The 16,360-nt window shown below is 42.6% G+C and overlaps 1 protein-coding gene across 2 annotated transcripts in view; it reads left to right on the top strand.

The window, feature by feature from the left end:
• The window catches only part of AQP4 (aquaporin 4), a 51,010-nt gene extending 35,253 nt beyond the window's left edge, over positions 1-15,757 (top strand). Inside the window, exons 5-9 of one of the 2 annotated variants that reach the window (XM_051775467.1) lie at positions 2,196-2,382; positions 6,594-7,008; positions 7,925-8,089; positions 8,445-8,525; positions 11,130-15,757. In XM_051775467.1, the coding sequence (XP_051631427.1) occupies positions 2,309-2,382; positions 6,594-7,008; positions 7,925-8,089; positions 8,445-8,525; positions 11,130-11,408 (1,014 nt within the window). In that variant the 5' untranslated portion in view covers positions 2,196-2,308 and the 3' untranslated portion in view covers positions 11,409-15,757. Of the gene's footprint in view, positions 1-2,195; positions 2,383-2,479; positions 2,538-6,593; positions 7,009-7,924; positions 8,090-8,444; positions 8,526-11,129 lie in introns of those variants that run through there. The other variant, XM_051775470.1, reaches the window with a different exon arrangement.
• The last annotated feature ends 603 nt before the right edge of the window (positions 15,758-16,360 follow it).

Genomic DNA, 16,360 nt, shown 5'->3' with positions numbered 1-16,360 from the left:
TGGGTTTTCTTATTACATGAAGAGCTGTTTTTTCACTGAATTGTTTTCTTGCTGTAGAGGCATTGGGTAGGGTCCATGTGAATTTTCTCAACAGAGATCATCATGGTCTAATTTAAACAGTATTTTCCAGTGGCCTCCATTTGGCATTCCACACTGGGCAAAACTTTATTGAATTTAGCAACTTCACCAAATAAAACCACAACAATGAAAAGGTCCCAGATGATTGGAAGTTGGCGAATGTCACACTGATCCACAAAAAGGGCCGGAAGGAGGACCTGGGAAACTACAGGCCTGTCAGCCTGACCTCAGTGCCTGGCAAGGTTATGGAGCAGATCATCCTCAGTGCAATCACACAATACCTACAGGATGGACAAGGGATCAGACCAGCCATCAGGGGTTTAGGAGGGGCAGGTCCTGCCTGACCAACCTGATCTCTTTTTATGACCAGGTGACCCGCCTGGTGGATGAGGGGAAGGCTGTGGATGTGGTCTACCTGGACTTCAGCAAAGCCTTTGACACCATCTCCCACAGCATATTCCTGGAAAAGCTGGCAGTCTACAGCTTGGACAGGAGCACTCTGTCCTGGGTTAAAAACTGGCTGGAGGGTTGGGCCCAGAGAGTGGTGGTGAACGGTGTTGCATCCAGTTGGTGGCCGGTCACTAGTGGTGTCCCCCAGGGATCAGTGTTGGGCCCAGTTCTGTTTAATATCTTTACTGATGATCTGGATGAGGGGATTGAGTCCACCATCAGCAAATCTGCAGATGGCACCAAGTTGGGGAGGAGTGTCAATCAGCTGGAAGGCAGGAGGGCTCTTCAGAGGGACCTGGACAAGTTGGAGAGATGGTCTGATTCCAACGGGATGAGGTTCAACAAGACCAAGTACCGGGTCCTGCACTTTGGCCACAACAACCCCCTGCAGTGCGACAGGCTGGGGACAGAGTGGCTGGAGAGCAGCCAGGCAGAAAGGGACCTGGGAGTTTGGACTGACAGGAAGGTGAACATGAGCCAGCAGTGTGCCCAGGTGGCCAAGAAGGCCAATGGCATCCAGGCCTCTATCAGGAACAGTGTGGCCAACAGGTCCAGGGAAGTAATTCTTCTCCTGTACTCAGTGCTGGTGAAGCCACACCTGGAGTACTGTGTCCAGTTCTGGGCCCCTCAGTTCAGAAAGGTTATTGAGATGCTGGAGCAGGTCCAGAGAAGAGCAGCAAGGCTGGTGAAGGGACTCAAGCACAAGTCCTATGAGAAGAGGCTAAGGAAGCTGAGATTGTTTAGCCTGGAGAAGAGGAGGCTCAGAGGAGACCTCATCACTGTCTACAATTCCCTGAAAGGAGGTTGTAGCCAGGTGGGTGTCGGTCTCCCAGACAACCCACAGGACAAGAGGGCATAATCTCACACTCTGCCAGGGGAGGTTTAGGCTGGATATTAGGAAGAAGTTTTTTATGGAGGAAGTAATCAGACATTGGAATGGGCTGCCCAGGGAAGTGGTGGATTCACCTTCCCTGGAGGTTTTTAAGATGAAACTGGATGTGGCACTTAGTGCCATGGTCTAGTAACTACGGCGGTGCTGGATCAAGGGTTGGACTTGATGATCTCAGAGGTCTTTTCCAACCTGGTTAATTCTGTGATTTTATGATTCTATGAAAACACAATATAGGAAGAATATAAAGTTACTAGAGAGCATCCAAAGGAGGACTATGAAGACAGTGAAGGGTCTAAAGGGAAAACCAAATGCAGAGTGGTTGAGGTCACTTGGCTCACTTCAGCCTGGAGAAAAGGAGACCAAGGGGAGACCTCATCACAGTCCAGGACTTCTTCATGAGGGGAAGCAGAGGAGCAAGTACCAATCTCTTCTCCATAGTGACCAATGACAGGACCCGAGGGAATGGCATGAACCTCTATCAGGGGACATTTATGGTGACTGGGCACTGAAACAGGCTCTCCAGGGAATGGTCACAGTACCAGAGTTCAAGAAGTATTTGATCAATGCTCTCAGGCACACTGTGTGATTCTTGGGGCTGTCCTGTGCAGAGCCAGGAGTTGGACTCGATTCTTCTGGGTTCCTTCCAACACAGGGTATTCTATGATTCTATGATTTTGTAGCCAGTAGAGTTCTATTAAAGTACTCATAGGTATTTTAGATGGATAAAGCTCCCTGGCTGCAGAGCTGCTAGGGCTTTTTTTCCCCTTTAATACAGAGTGGCAGAGAAGAAACTGAGAAACCTTTGAATCCTTCCCATTACCGGGCAGCCCCGCGCCGCTTCTTTTTGACCGGCAGCCGCGACCCCCCTGCACTACTCTGCACAGGCACATGACCACAAGCGACCCGCAGCCGGTGCTCGGGCGGCCGCGCCTCGAGTCCCCGCCGCCCGCCCGGCGCAGCAGGTAGGGCAGCGCGGCGGCGGCAGCCGCTCGGTCGGGAGCCGTCGGGAGCCGTCCCGCCCCCGCCCCTCGCCCCGGCCCCGGCCCGCCCCGGCCCCGCCGCTCACCCGCGCCCGCCGGGGAGGCATGAGCGACGGAGCGGCCGCTCCGCGCCGCGGGTGAGTGCGCGGCCCTCGCGGGGCGCGGAGGGAGGGAAGGCAAGCGGCCGGCAGGAGAGAGGCAGGCGGGCGGGGACAGTCCCCCAACCCCCCCAACCCTCCCCCCAAACCAAAGATGACTTTAAGGGAAACCTTCGGGGAGCGGAGTGCGCGGCTGCGGGAGGGGCGCTCCACGTCCGCGCCCGCGGGGACCCGCAGCTGCCCAGCCCCGGGAGGAGTGCGTAACCAGGTGAGGGGCTCCGCGTTGTTGCCCTTCTCCTGCGTTTTGCACCGAGGGATGGCAGCCAGGGCACGCCCTTCCCGAAGACACTACGGGACCTATCGGTTTTAACACCAGGGGTGTTAAAGGGGGCAGAGAGTCGCAAACCCCCTCTCCTTTTCCGCACGCTAAAAGTTTGCTCTGTTGTCCACTTGCAGTCCTGCGGTGGAGAGTCGTGCGTGCAGAAAACCCGGGTCCCGCACAGCTAAAAAGCTGCGGTACTGCGCTTCCGAGGCTCCCCACGTCCTGTAGATATCCGTGTCAGTTGCTCACTTAATATCGTATTGGAAAAGGAGGCAAAATGGTTACAAGCAAGCCCTGCGACTGTGCATTTGTTTTGCAAGAGTAGCCTGTACCCCTCCTTCCCCAAAGTTGGCCATCGGGTGCCCGTTGTCCATTTGAGCTCCAGCCGGCGGTGCCAGCCCAGGTCGGCAGTGTGGGAATTCGCTGCGGAGATGCCACTGTAAATAGCCACTCCACGCACAGAACTTGTATGTGACAGGAGTGTCGTATGGAGTGGCTAGCCGCAAGCCCGTGTCCAGGCTGTGTGTCTGCTCTCCGAGATTGTATTAATTAGAAAAAGAAGAATTTTTAAAATACTGTTTGACTTTTGTATTGAAGCCTTTGTTGTGATTTACATTGTTATGGCTTTGAAGCCATAATCATACCTGCAACCCTGCTGGCAATGCAAAACCCACCTTGCATCCTATCAGACACAATTCACTATGTAATCTTGTAGTCCAGACCAGAGAATTTCAAGTGTGGCCCCACATGAAATTAATGTGTGACCATTACTTGAAAGTGGCTTTCTGTTGTGTTTTGGATTTATCTAAGGAAACCATGAACAACAACTACTCCAAAAAAATTGTTTTGCAACTTTGATGGTAAATCTTAGCTGCTGGAAAGTCCCATTTTAGTTTCAGACCTGTACAGCCAGATCTCTCTGTCTCATCTCAAACCTTTAAGTTTAACTGCATGCTGAAAAAATAGTGGATATTGGAGATAGTGTTGATTTTTAAGTTACTGATCACCTTTGGATTTAAGTGAAAACCTGGACTCAGGGCTCAAACACAGTATTAAGCGTTTAGTAACATTTATAGGAGGTTTTGCTGTTAGGGAGGAAGGTACACAGTCTGAAAGAAAAATTTGACCCTGACAGCTGAGTATTTTGCTGGGTATTGAAATTATAGAAAAACAGACTGCTTCAGAAAAACATGTATGGATTAAAAATAGATGTTTAGATGATTAACTGTCAAAGTATGGCTGACAGTGGAGTTCTATGTAGTATGATGTTCTAGAAGAACAGAAACTTCATGTTGACAAGCTGGCTTCCATGCAACAGTTTTGCATTTTTGGGGCTGCAAATAATATTGACTGAATTGACTGGATATGGTCTCAACTGGAGAAGCAGTATGAGATCTGTCCTTCATAAGTGGCATCCTCCTTCTGGTCAGGCCCATCAGCAGTTCAGCAGAAGGTGTGATCCTCTGCATCCTCCCTGTCTCTCTCTTCCACATGTGTGCACCTGCGCACACGCTCACTCTTAATGTGTTTTCCCAAGATGTTCCACAACTAGTGAGAAACCAACTGCATTATTTTAATGCCAAATACAAACCCCTTTTTCTATCCACTTCCCAGGAAGAAGGTGTGTAATTAATTTGCAGATTTCAGTGTTCTGTGCATACAGAAAGGGATGTCAGGCACACTTGAACAAAGACATTAGGAGTTACCATACCCCTCTCTCCCATGCTCCATAAGTCTACGTTCCATTCACAGTGCCTTTGGTGGCTGGAAATTTTCCAAAAGCCTTGAATATAACACCAGGGCTTGCATTTTGCTCAGGGAAATCCGGGTTGCATCCCAACTGAGCTGATGAGTGAAAGGGTAGATGAGTGCTGTTTCTCCTGTCTGTGCATCCAGGTTTCTTTTCCATGGGCTTCATGACATGTGTCGTCCCTGTATTAAATGTTCACCTGGGACATGTCCTGAGAAAATGAACTTTTCTCAGTATGGATATAGCACCTACGTCTTATTCAGGTCACTAAGATAAATTATTAGTGAGGAAGTAATAAGGGTGTCAGAGGTAAGCCTTTAAGTTTCAGTGTGAAGCTGGGCATAGGGTTCAAAGGTAAGGGCAACCAAATACCTCTGAGCTTCAGCTTTGAGGGAGGCAATGGTTTTGGGGGCATTTTGAACAAAACGTCTAGTCTAGACGGTTGATCATTAACTGACTGTTAATGTGAGATCTTACAAAAACATCTTTCCATTTGTCTTGAGTTTGACCCAAAATCAGAAGATTTGGGGTATGGCTTTATTCTCTTTTGAGATTCTGGCTTCACTTTCTAGTAGAGCAAGTCCTGCTGAGGTGTCTCAGATCACTTCACAAGCACTTTTCAACAGCCTTTTGCAGGAGATAATGTAATTTTTGTTCTCACATGAGAGTCTAGAGAACTGAGATAGAGTTCAAATAGCCTATCCAAAACACAGAGTAAATTAGCATAGGAAATGAGACAGGGAAACAACTTACTTGCTCCAGTCACAGGGTTAAATTGCTTTTCCCTAACTCACTGGAACTGTTAAGAAATTCATGGTCCATTCCTCTTGCAATAACTTGAAAAGGGCAGACATGCCTTTTATGCTTCTTTCTGATGTAACTGATATTAAATATGCATTGTAACTTCATTACCTCAGATAACTGAGCATAAATTCATCCATCTTTCACTTGAAATTCTGTTCCCAAATGTAGCAACCGAATATTCTTTCTTTTGTTTTCTGCTTCTTGGATGGGTTGGAGGTTTTTTTGCTTTTGTTTTTAGAGAAGAATCTTGTTAGCATGCCTTAGAAACTCATTAAAATGCTTCCCTTTTGGCTTATTCTCCTAATTTATTAATACCACAAATAACTTTTCTTTGGTGACCCACTTTCATAGGTATCTGAACATCTAGCAAAATTGTAACTCATCAGGAAGGCAGTGTAGACTGATAAATAGCATCTCCAGACAGGGAGAAAAAGCAAGACACTCCTTTCTTTGCCATGCAGAGTTCTACACACCACACATACAGAAAACATTATCTATTCCCCAGCTCACTTGGCATCCTTAGCCCAAAAGAAAGCACTTTATTGATTGCATGATTGATTTAAAGGTCAGAATGTAGGATTGCATCTATTCTCCTGCCTGAATTAAATTTTCACCCTACATCCACAGTGAAGAAACTGCTCTTTGCATAAGTGTAATTTGCAATATTGGTCTGTATGAGTGTTCAAGCAAATAGACTTTCTCTTCTAGCTCCCAGGGCAAACTCCTAACACTACACTGTCATCAAAAGCATTAGGTTTTGACTAAGTTACTAGTTTTTATTGAATTATCTTACCTGCTTTGTGAAAAGTACAGATTTGAATAGAAAAAGAGGATACTCACTGATTTAATGAACATGTTGATCAAGAGGCCACTTGAAGTGGTATAATTATACAGCCTCTAAATCAGAAAGAAGTCAGCTAGCATGGAATAATACACTTATCTTCATAATCATTTCAAAATATACAGATGTTGCTTTTTGGGAGCTGAAACTATACGGACAGAGTTATCTCAAGGAGTGATTAATTAACCTGTATCCTGCATACACTCCAACACTGACTGTGTTTTAAGGACAGACTGCTCTAAGAGCGTAGTCTGTGCTTGTCCCAGGCCAATGATACTCAGCGTTGCAGCCTTCTCCAAAATCTGCTGAATAGCAACCCCTAACAGGAGAACAACAGACATTTGGTGACTTCTGATGAAGATTTGTTTTCCTTTTCAGTAAGTGTGGACGTCTGTGTAAGTGTGAGAGAATTATGGTGGCGTTTAAAGGAGTCTGGACTCAGGCCTTCTGGAAGGCCGTTTCGGCAGAATTTTTGGCCATGCTCATTTTTGTCCTCCTCAGCCTCGGCTCCACGATCAACTGGGGTGGAGCAGAGAAGCCCTTGCCTGTAGACATGGTCCTTATCTCCCTCTGCTTTGGACTCAGCATTGCAACCATGGTGCAGTGCTTTGGACACATCAGTGGAGGCCACATTAACCCTGCTGTGACCGTGGCAATGGTCTGCACGAGGAAGATCAGCCTCGCCAAGTCCGTCTTCTACATTCTTGCCCAGTGCCTGGGAGCCATCGTGGGCGCAGGCATCCTTTACCTTGTCACACCTCCAAGCGTGGTAGGAGGCCTGGGAGTCACTGCGGTAATCACTTCTCCTCTGGCTCTTGAACTAGACTAGCTTAGATCCTAAGAAAATATAATCAGTGTCACACAGAATGAAGGGAGTTCAAGTAGAGATTTTAAGGGCTTGCTGGTTTATTTGCATCTAGACAGGGCTTAAAGCTCTCCTTAGGATAGGTTTATGCAGTGTACTATCTATAGCTCTTCTTTTTATAGAAGTTCTCTTTCCTAGAACTTCCCCAAATCTGATGACAGCAGGTAATGTTAATTTACATACAAAATTTAAATAATATATGCGTGAAATGCCATTTTTATATGAGCTGGGGAGGGGGGAAATTAATTTCGTGCTATTATGATGGGGATTGAAAAAACATCAATTTAAAATGACATACTTTTGAAATAGATTGTGGCTTAGATTTCAGCTTTGTTCTAAACTAATAAGGAATGCCATCAGTTAGCCCTGTTGCAGGACTTATTAAAAATGCACTTGAGCCGCACACGGCTTAATTTTTAATTGAAATTTAAATTAATTAAGTCAGGGCTAATTAATGAATTTATAATTGAATAGTAAATTACAGTGCTCCCAAGGAAAAAAAATGGTGAAAGGGAAGTGCAGCATTTGCAAATCTCTGTGTAAAAATAAACTATACTTCTGCAGTCTAAGTTTGAAATCCATGTTGGATGTTACTGTTAAACCTTCTGTTCTCAGTCCAGCAGTGATTTTCCATAACTCTCAAAATAAAAAAATATTTTAAGGTTTAAAAAAAAAAAGGAAAGTGGAGAAGGGGGCAATCTGTACCTCTAAAAGTTCATTGTTGTCTTTTACTCTGTAACATTTAGCAGTACTGTTCATTGAAATACAATTAATGTATGTGATAGCTTTCTGATTTATGAAATCACCTTTTCTTCATTTCTGGTGTTTCTTTCCCTTCTTCCAGGTACATGGAGATCTTTCTGCTGGGCATGGACTCCTGGTGGAGTTGATAATTACATTCCAGCTGGTTTTTACTATTTTTGCTAGTTGTGATTCAAAACGAAGTGATGTCACTGGTTCAGTAGCTTTAGCAATTGGATTTTCTGTTGCAATTGGACATTTATTTGCTGTAAGTTAATGATTTCTCATTAAAAAATAGATCCCTTTACCCTTTATAGCTACTTCAGAAGTAAATGGAAACTTTTGTGACCTTTATAGCTGTTACAGCTAATATAGCTGCTGTATTCTGTATGGATCCATGCGAAAACCCTTTGGAGTCTGCAGGAGTGTCCCTTGGGTAGGGTGTTGCACCAGAACTTTTCTGGCTGTTTATGTGATGACTTCATTAACTTTATGATAAGACTCAGGAGAGTGATGATACCCGCTGTCAAGATGAGAAGCCGTACAAAACCAGGGTGTTCCATAGAAATCAAATCCCTATCATCAAGACTTTAATAACAGGTAACATTTTCTCTCTGCTTTAGATCAATTACACCGGTGCCAGTATGAACCCTGCTCGATCATTTGGACCTGCTGTCATCATGGGGAGATGGGAAAACCAATGGGTAACTCTACTTTCATGCTTCCTTCACCATAGCGACAAACAGCGATCATAATTTTTCATACATCATTTGCTTTTAGCTCTCTCTCCCAGTACATCCCGTAGAGACTATCACCGAGGAAGGCAGGCACTGACCTGCCCCAAGCTTAGGTGTCATCATGCTCCTCACTTAGGACTGCAGTGCAGTAATGCAGCATGTTGGAATACCTTCTTACTGTTCAGGGGCCATTTGGTGGAGCTAGTAGCTGGGGTAGAAAGGAAATCATACAAAAAGTTCAAAACAAAAAAAAAAGCAATGCAGTGAAACAGAAAGAATTGAACTGCTGGAAAGAAAAAAATCCTCCAAGGCAGATTGCAAACCCTGCTGGTCATGTGGTGAGCAGTTATGGAAGTAATTCTGTTGGCTTCACATTTCACCTGGTTCTGCAGCAAAATGGGGGAAACATATAAAAATGAGAGGAGGGACCCTCTGTGATGTGGTTCCTGGGGGACAACCTGCCTCAGCAAATGCTTATAGTGAGAGATGAAGAGTTTGCAGTCTGGTCTTTGCAGACCAGACCAGATGTTACCTGCTTCAGTTTGAAAGCATCACCTTAGCTAGGAGCAGCTGTGCAGGAAACAATGTGATAAACAGATTGTGAATGATGCAGTCATTTTCTACAGAATCCCACTATCCAACTTATTAAAAACCATTTCACATTTTATAAGGCAGAGATGGATCTCAATTCAGCCTCACCTAATTATAGACAGGGATAGCACTTCTAGGGACACTTTCAATAGTAACTGGAAGAGCTGCATATTACAGTGCGTGGAAGGTTTTTCTTGATTTTTATAGTATGAAGCCCACATTGCTCTCACTGCAGCTAATAACAGAAATAACATTGTCTTCAGGCCCTAAGGCTCCAATTCTGCAAACACGATACCATGTGTAACTTTGTTCCCAAGAGTTATCCTATTGAGGCAGATTTACCCATAATCAGTGAATGGTTTGTTCATATGAAGAACTGCTGTAGTTTTTCACAAGATTAATTATCCATACTCTTACGAAGCCTGTAATTTATAACTAAAGCTATAAACAATAAACAAATGTACCATGGAGAAACTTGTAGGAGAAGCTTAGTTACTGTCCTGGCCACTTGGAAAGACAGCCTTTTCTCCTCCTCCAGAGCAGTGACATTGGCATGCCATTCACAGAAGCCTGTGGGCTTTGGCACCTACTAATGTTACCGAACTGCTGGGTGTCGTGCTGAAATAGATAGGTACCTATAAAGTTGTGTTATATTCATTATATTTGCTTATTCAAATCAGATTATCAGGTAGCTGAATGCCTGTTGTATTCTGTAGGATTAGAAGCCAAATTTGGATTATTTTGGAAACATGAGTCTGAAATACTGAAGTAGAACTGTTTGTGTGTACATTAGGAAAGGTTTTGTTCTCTTGAACATTAATTGTCATGTTGGTTGAAAATGCAGAAAGAAATCACTTTTCTACATCAGTGTTTCACTTGTATGTCTTCTTGCAAACAGTCCAAATATGTGGCCTACAGCTGGCAATGAGCAATGAAAAGTTAGAGGAGGCCTCTTGTAAAGAGGTGGATCAATTAAACTTGACAAAATTATTTCACTTCGAAGATGTTGATCTGCTTCTCAATCTTCTTACCGCTGCTAGTTTAAAAGTAAAGCTGTGTCAGAGCATCTATTTGTTGTATGTGACTACAGAGATGTATTTGACATACATGACTCCACCAGGATCTGTTGCCTTTTTTGTCTCAAGAAATGTTATAGTTCTGTTTGGTTAAAATAAAGAGGATGAAGAACCTGTACTTTTGCATTATTGGGCAAAGTTTTAAAAAATAAGTTAAATTTCCCATAAAGAGGGGGGAAAAAAGCTGATTTCCATTAATAGGAGAAGGTGGGGCAGCCAGAGAGGATGACCTTTGTTTGTCGAGAGGTCCATAGCTTCACTGCCACTCAGCCAGTCTGCTCCAGAAAATTAGTAACCAGATATGTAGACTGAAATCTTTTTCAGGCATCAGGGAAGTAGTAAATGTACCTCACTGAAATGTCAGTGTAGGTTCCTCTTTGCTCCATGGGGTCCACTACCTGGTGATTCCTGAAACACTGATGTGAGAGGAGTTTTTAGGGAAGAGCTGCACCCACGGATGTGAGATCATTTAGATGACTGGATGCAAGGTGACTATGGAGTACTTCTGAAAGGGCTGGAATAGCTGGGAGAGATAGGGAGAAGGCAGAAAGAAAAAAGAAAAAATACCAAAGACTAATGCCACTAACAAGAAACTGCCTTTCGAATAACTTCATATGTGATTTTAGAGCACTCACGCTGAGCTCTAAGTCACCATCGGTGAAACCTATGGTAGTTGTACTTCTCTGACTCATAAACTGGATGGCAGATTTCATTCTGGTTCATGAAAGCCAGGGAGCAATGTGACCATGCATTTCTGCAGAGTTGGTTTTAATAATTGGGCCAGGGCATTTTGTAGAAACTTTTCTGGGTAAGGTCTGTACTTACATGCTTTTCTCTGAGACCTTGGCTTCTTTATTTGCTCTAGATCTTAATGTCTGGGGTTTTTTCCACCTCTTTTTTGCAGGTGTATTGGGTGGGACCAATAATAGGAGCGGTCCTTGCTGGTGCTCTTTATGAGTACGTCTATTGCCCAGACGTTGAACTCAAGCGCCGTTTCAAAGATGTTTTCGGTAAGGCTACCCAGCCTTCCAAAGGGAAGTACGTCGAGGTGGACGATAACAGGAGCCAAGTAGAGACCGATGACCTGATCCTGAAGCCTGGCATAGTTCATGTGATTGATATTGACAGGGGTGAGGACAAGAAGGGAAGAGATCCATCCAGCGAGGTGTTGTCTTCTGTATGACTAGCAAGAAGCACTGAAAGCAGAGAGCAGCCTCCTAGCACGTCCACAGATATTCTTCCACCTATTAAAGAAACAGATCTCCTCTAGACTGAGCATTTACCACTTCTTGAAAGGTATGGTGTGGGCAGCTGCATGGATTGGTGTCACCAAACCATACACCTGCTCAGTTGGAGGATTAGGACTTTGTTATAATTAGGATTCCCCACCTATTATTGCAAATTAAGACTTGTTCCTAGTATTTTCCTTTCCTTCTTTCTGGAGCAACCCCAAAATCAAAAAAAGAGATGAAAACATTCTCCTTTAATAAATCAGTCAATAATGAGATAGAGATGTCTAACATTCAGATTGACAGTTAAGACATACCAGGAAATGCCTATAGACATGAAGACCTACTTATCAGATTGTTCTTCTGACACTTAATTGGCTGTTGTCAGCTCTCATTATAACATCGTATCCATTAAACATTCTCTGCAAGGTTCAGGGACAGCACCAGCAGTATTTAAGACTTTTATTCACAGTCGAGCAAAGGAGTATTGTTTCCACTCATGTACGTCACTATTTCCTTGCAAACTACCTCGGAAAAAATGATACTTTAGTAGGTTTTTTAAAAAAAATATATCAACCCATCAAATTTCACTCATGTGATTTGCCATAAAAATACATCTCCAAGAGTAAACATGCTGAAAATGGAATGTTGAAGTGTATAGTAATAAGGCTGCAAAGCATTTGACTGTACTGCATTCTCCCTCTTGTCATTGTGTATCTGGTGAAACACTCTCCTCGGGTTTGACTATTGACCATTTAGTGTTAGCAGCCTCTCAAGGTCATGCAAAGAATATAAAGGCTTTCCTGTTACAAGAGGTACCAGAAGAAAAGAAGGCTTATCTGTTTTCAGTGCACTTGTTCAAATACACATTTCTGTGCTAATTTATATAAACTAAAGGTTTAAATTACTTACCTATTTTCTTACAAGATGGTTGGAGATATGGTTTTTTTAATTTATTAGTAATGTAGAGACATTTTAACTTTTAACTGTATTGCAACACTGATTGGGAAATAATTTTTTTTATAACAGATGATAAAAATTTGACTGCTTCTGGCTTTTTGTTGTGATACCTGACTATTTGAATGGGATCTGTGCTTGTTCCAGTGTTCATATAGTCTTAATTACACCTCTAGCTGAGGTTTCTTTATGTGTTGTTAGGAAAAGATGCAAGCGCAGGGTATTTTAGGGGGAAAGGTACATGAAATATGTTCAGTAAACAGTCTTTCCCTTATAGAAGTATTTTGACAGCCCAGGAGAACATTTCTGTAAAACTGTTACTGACTTACTGCTTTTGTTTCTGATCAGCAGCTTTGAGTTTTACGATACGCAGCTGCAAAGCAGTCAGGAGCATGGTATTATTACTGTAATTATATAGTTTTTATTTTTAAATTGAAAGCTACTCCTGCCTATTAAGCAAGAAGAAAAGGAAAAAAGTATTAGTCCTGACTGTGGGCTGTATTAGCCTTGTCTGTTCTTTGACATACTCTACATGCAATCTTTATTACAAGGAATTAGATGTTTCTAATGAGATAATAAACTCCTGCAACTCTCGAATTTATGCACTGTGATTCAAGTGCAATTCTACTACCCCTACTTGCAGCACTGCATAGTCCCAGTGTGTCCTACTATAGTCCTTTTCCTAGTTTCACATTTTTCTTGTCTTAAACCCGGTTAGCATGGCACAAGTTCCCTGCACTGAGCATGAGATTCATGACTCCTTCGTGCATTTGCAGCTGGACCATGATCTCTCCTGTATTCCACCCAGGCACAGCATGTAGCACAGGCAGGCACAGGTCAGGGTTTCCTTGTGTGACCCAGGGGCAGCCCTACTCCTGTCATGTGAGCCCTCCCAGCAGACATGCTCCCTCTCATGGCAGTGGCTACCTGTCAAGTCTACTAAAGCAGCTGATATTTGTCCTTAGCTGTGCCTCGACACAGGGACAGGCTCACGATTCAAGGGCGTGGGGACCTGCAACGAACAATGTCAAACCACAGATAAGAGCTCCTTCCCACAGCAAGGACTAAGTCTTCTGGGGAAGGGTAACACAGGTGTGGTGTTATACCTCTGCTCAGATGGGTAAACACCATGCTAAACAGTTTCAATGAGAAGTTGAAAACTTGTTGGGGAAGTTCTGTCTAGGCATTTGGTTTGGGTTTGGTTTTTTTCTATATTGTTCAAATGCTGTATTTGTTAAAGGGACTCTTTGGTTAAACCTTTTGCATGACTTACCACAAGTAAAGTGTCATACACAAAGAACTGGTGGATTTTTAAGCAAAGGTTTGCATTTTTGTATTTCAGGACACTCCTTAATTTGTGATTTTTGCATGGTACTGTGTTATTTAAATAAGAAACTGTGATTTGTTTTATGCCTAAGGGTCCTTTACACAAGTGGCTTTGTGTGTGTTTTCCTCACCCAGCCTAATTCTGCTGCTGAGGTGAGCATAAAGTGAGCATAGCACCAGCCACCTCTGTTAGGAGGATCTTCTTCATTAAAATACTCCGTATTAATGAAGTGCGTCACTTAGAACCAGTCCCAGGAGAACTCCTCTCTCAGAGAGTATTGGACATAAGATCCTGAAACTTCTGAAAAGATCAGGGGACAGAAGAGCAGCTAAAATAGAGACCACTAGACAGTAAAGGACGATGCCATGCTACCAGACATTAGCAGGAAAGCAATATGTGGTAGATCTGCTCCTGCTCCCACAGAATGAGACTCATGGAGGAGTTTGTCATTGACTATGGTGGAAATGGTCCTGAGCTTTTCTGGGGTCTGATTGCTTCTGTCATGCACTTCACTGTGTTTTTTTCTAAAATCAGAGGCTCTCAGCAGGATACTTAATTTTGGAAGAAAATGCATTCAACTTGAAGTTTATGACCCACCCTAAAGTATTCTTAGAAGTGTCCATCATCACAGGTGGTTCTGCCACACCACAAGACATCACCATTCATAAAAGGGAACATCACTCTTGAGCATCTCTTGGGACTTGATTTAGTTTTGGCACAGTGATATGTGCTCCTCTAAGTTGTTTTGCAATGGTGTCATCACTGTACAGTAGTCACATTTGGTTAAATAATAAACTAGCATGACATTTTTATGGATTTGAAATACTTTTGCTTTAGTATTATTTTAAAATATGTACTTTGGTACTGTTTGAATGAGATTTATGTTCTAAAGCTCTTCAGCTCTAAATTGCACCTCATAACATAACTTGGTGTCCTCTTAAAGCATTTCTTGGTTGTGGTATGAAACGTCTTTTGTTTATTAGGGTGGATGGTTATTACCAGAAGTCTGCCAGGTCTGTCATCATTCTGGGATCCTAAAAAACAAAATGGATGAGTCTCACTCCTCTGTGATGGCATGATTGTTTTCTATGCTATATTTGCACTCTAACAAACACATTCATATTAAATTACTGGATTTCAGAAAAGAAAGCAGGGAAGTTAAGGGTGATTCTATTGGCACACACAAATACCTTTTATGTTGTGTGAAGGAGTTTATCACCCAAATTCTTTCTCAGGAAAAAAAATAAAAAACCCTGCAGCATTTGAGTTGTCATCATAACGCTTCTCCTGTTGAAGTGTTTGGGAGCTGTATCTTTCATTCTTTCAGTGAAAGCAGGAGTGAGACTTATCTCATGCAGTGTTTAGGCTTGTCACATGTATTTGCATATCAGCTTTTCAAAGTGTGCTTTATTTCTGATTATTAGTAATTGCCACAGTAGAAAGCTAGATGGCCATCAAGTTTCTACCTTTCTAGTGCTGGATGGCAGAACATTTGCTGCTGTGCTCTGTAACATCTTACCTGTAGTCTGTGTAACACATTCAGGATATTACACACCATCCAATGTTTTTTATCTAATTAAAATATATGAAAATTTACATTGTGAACCTTTCTTTTCAAGGTGAGAAGTGAAAACACCATGCACAATTTTTTGTATCTCAATTCATCCTCTGTGCATCTAAGTTTCTCGAGGACTTACTAAATAGACAAGATGTAAATATAGACTGAAGTATTTGCTACCCACTTACATGATCTAAATCACACTGTTGCAGTCTGAAATTTAGGACAAATGAGGTAAAGCAATACATGGATTTTTCTACAAGACTGCTTATTGTTTAAATGCTTAGTCACCATGATATCAGAACTAATGTTATAGGACTTAAAATTTCCGTATGTAACATTTGGAATAATCTACTGAAAATAATACACTAGAAAATCATACTTGATTATCTGGTTCCCACATGTATTCTACTGTTCTCACACTGCTATTGCAAATAAAGTATCTGTGAAAAAGAAAAAAAGGCATCATGTGATTATTGTAAACATTTAGTGATTCTAAAGCTCAGACTGAAATATAAGGAAAAACCCCAAATCCAACCAATAGAACATGTCTTAAGAGGAGTCTGGAAGTGTATGCAACTGAGAATGAATAATTTACTATGAAAAAATATGCAACAGTGAAGAGAGGTGCTTGTGCAAGAGATTTAATATCTTTAAGGAAATGAGCTAAACTGATTAAAGCAAAAATTATGCTGGTGTGTTGTCATGGTTTAAGCCCAGCTGGCAACTAAGCACCACGCAGTTGCTCACTCACCTCCCCCCAGCCCTGGTGGAATGGCGAGGAGAATCAAAAGTAAAACTTGTAGGTTAAGAATAGTTTAATAAAAAACCCCAAAACATCAGTATCAACATTAAATCCAAAACACAGCACTGTACCAACTATGGAGAAGAAATTAACCCTATCCCAGCTGAAAGCAGGACATATATTGTACATCACTGATTTTACCAGATGGTTTAAAAACTCACAGGACTAGTGAGGAGCTAAGGTTTGGAAAAGCAAAAGAAATCATACTGACACTTAAGACCCCTTTCACTAAAGCATGACTTGTGAGACCAAGCTTCCA

This window comes from Manacus candei, unplaced genomic scaffold (genome assembly GCF_025592945.1).
Source record: "Manacus candei isolate 608988 ecotype Guabito, Panama unplaced genomic scaffold, ASM2559294v1 h1tg000008l, whole genome shotgun sequence".
Lineage (NCBI taxonomy): Eukaryota > Metazoa > Chordata > Aves > Passeriformes > Pipridae > Manacus > Manacus candei.
This window is presented reverse-complemented; position numbering and strand designations above follow the sequence as displayed.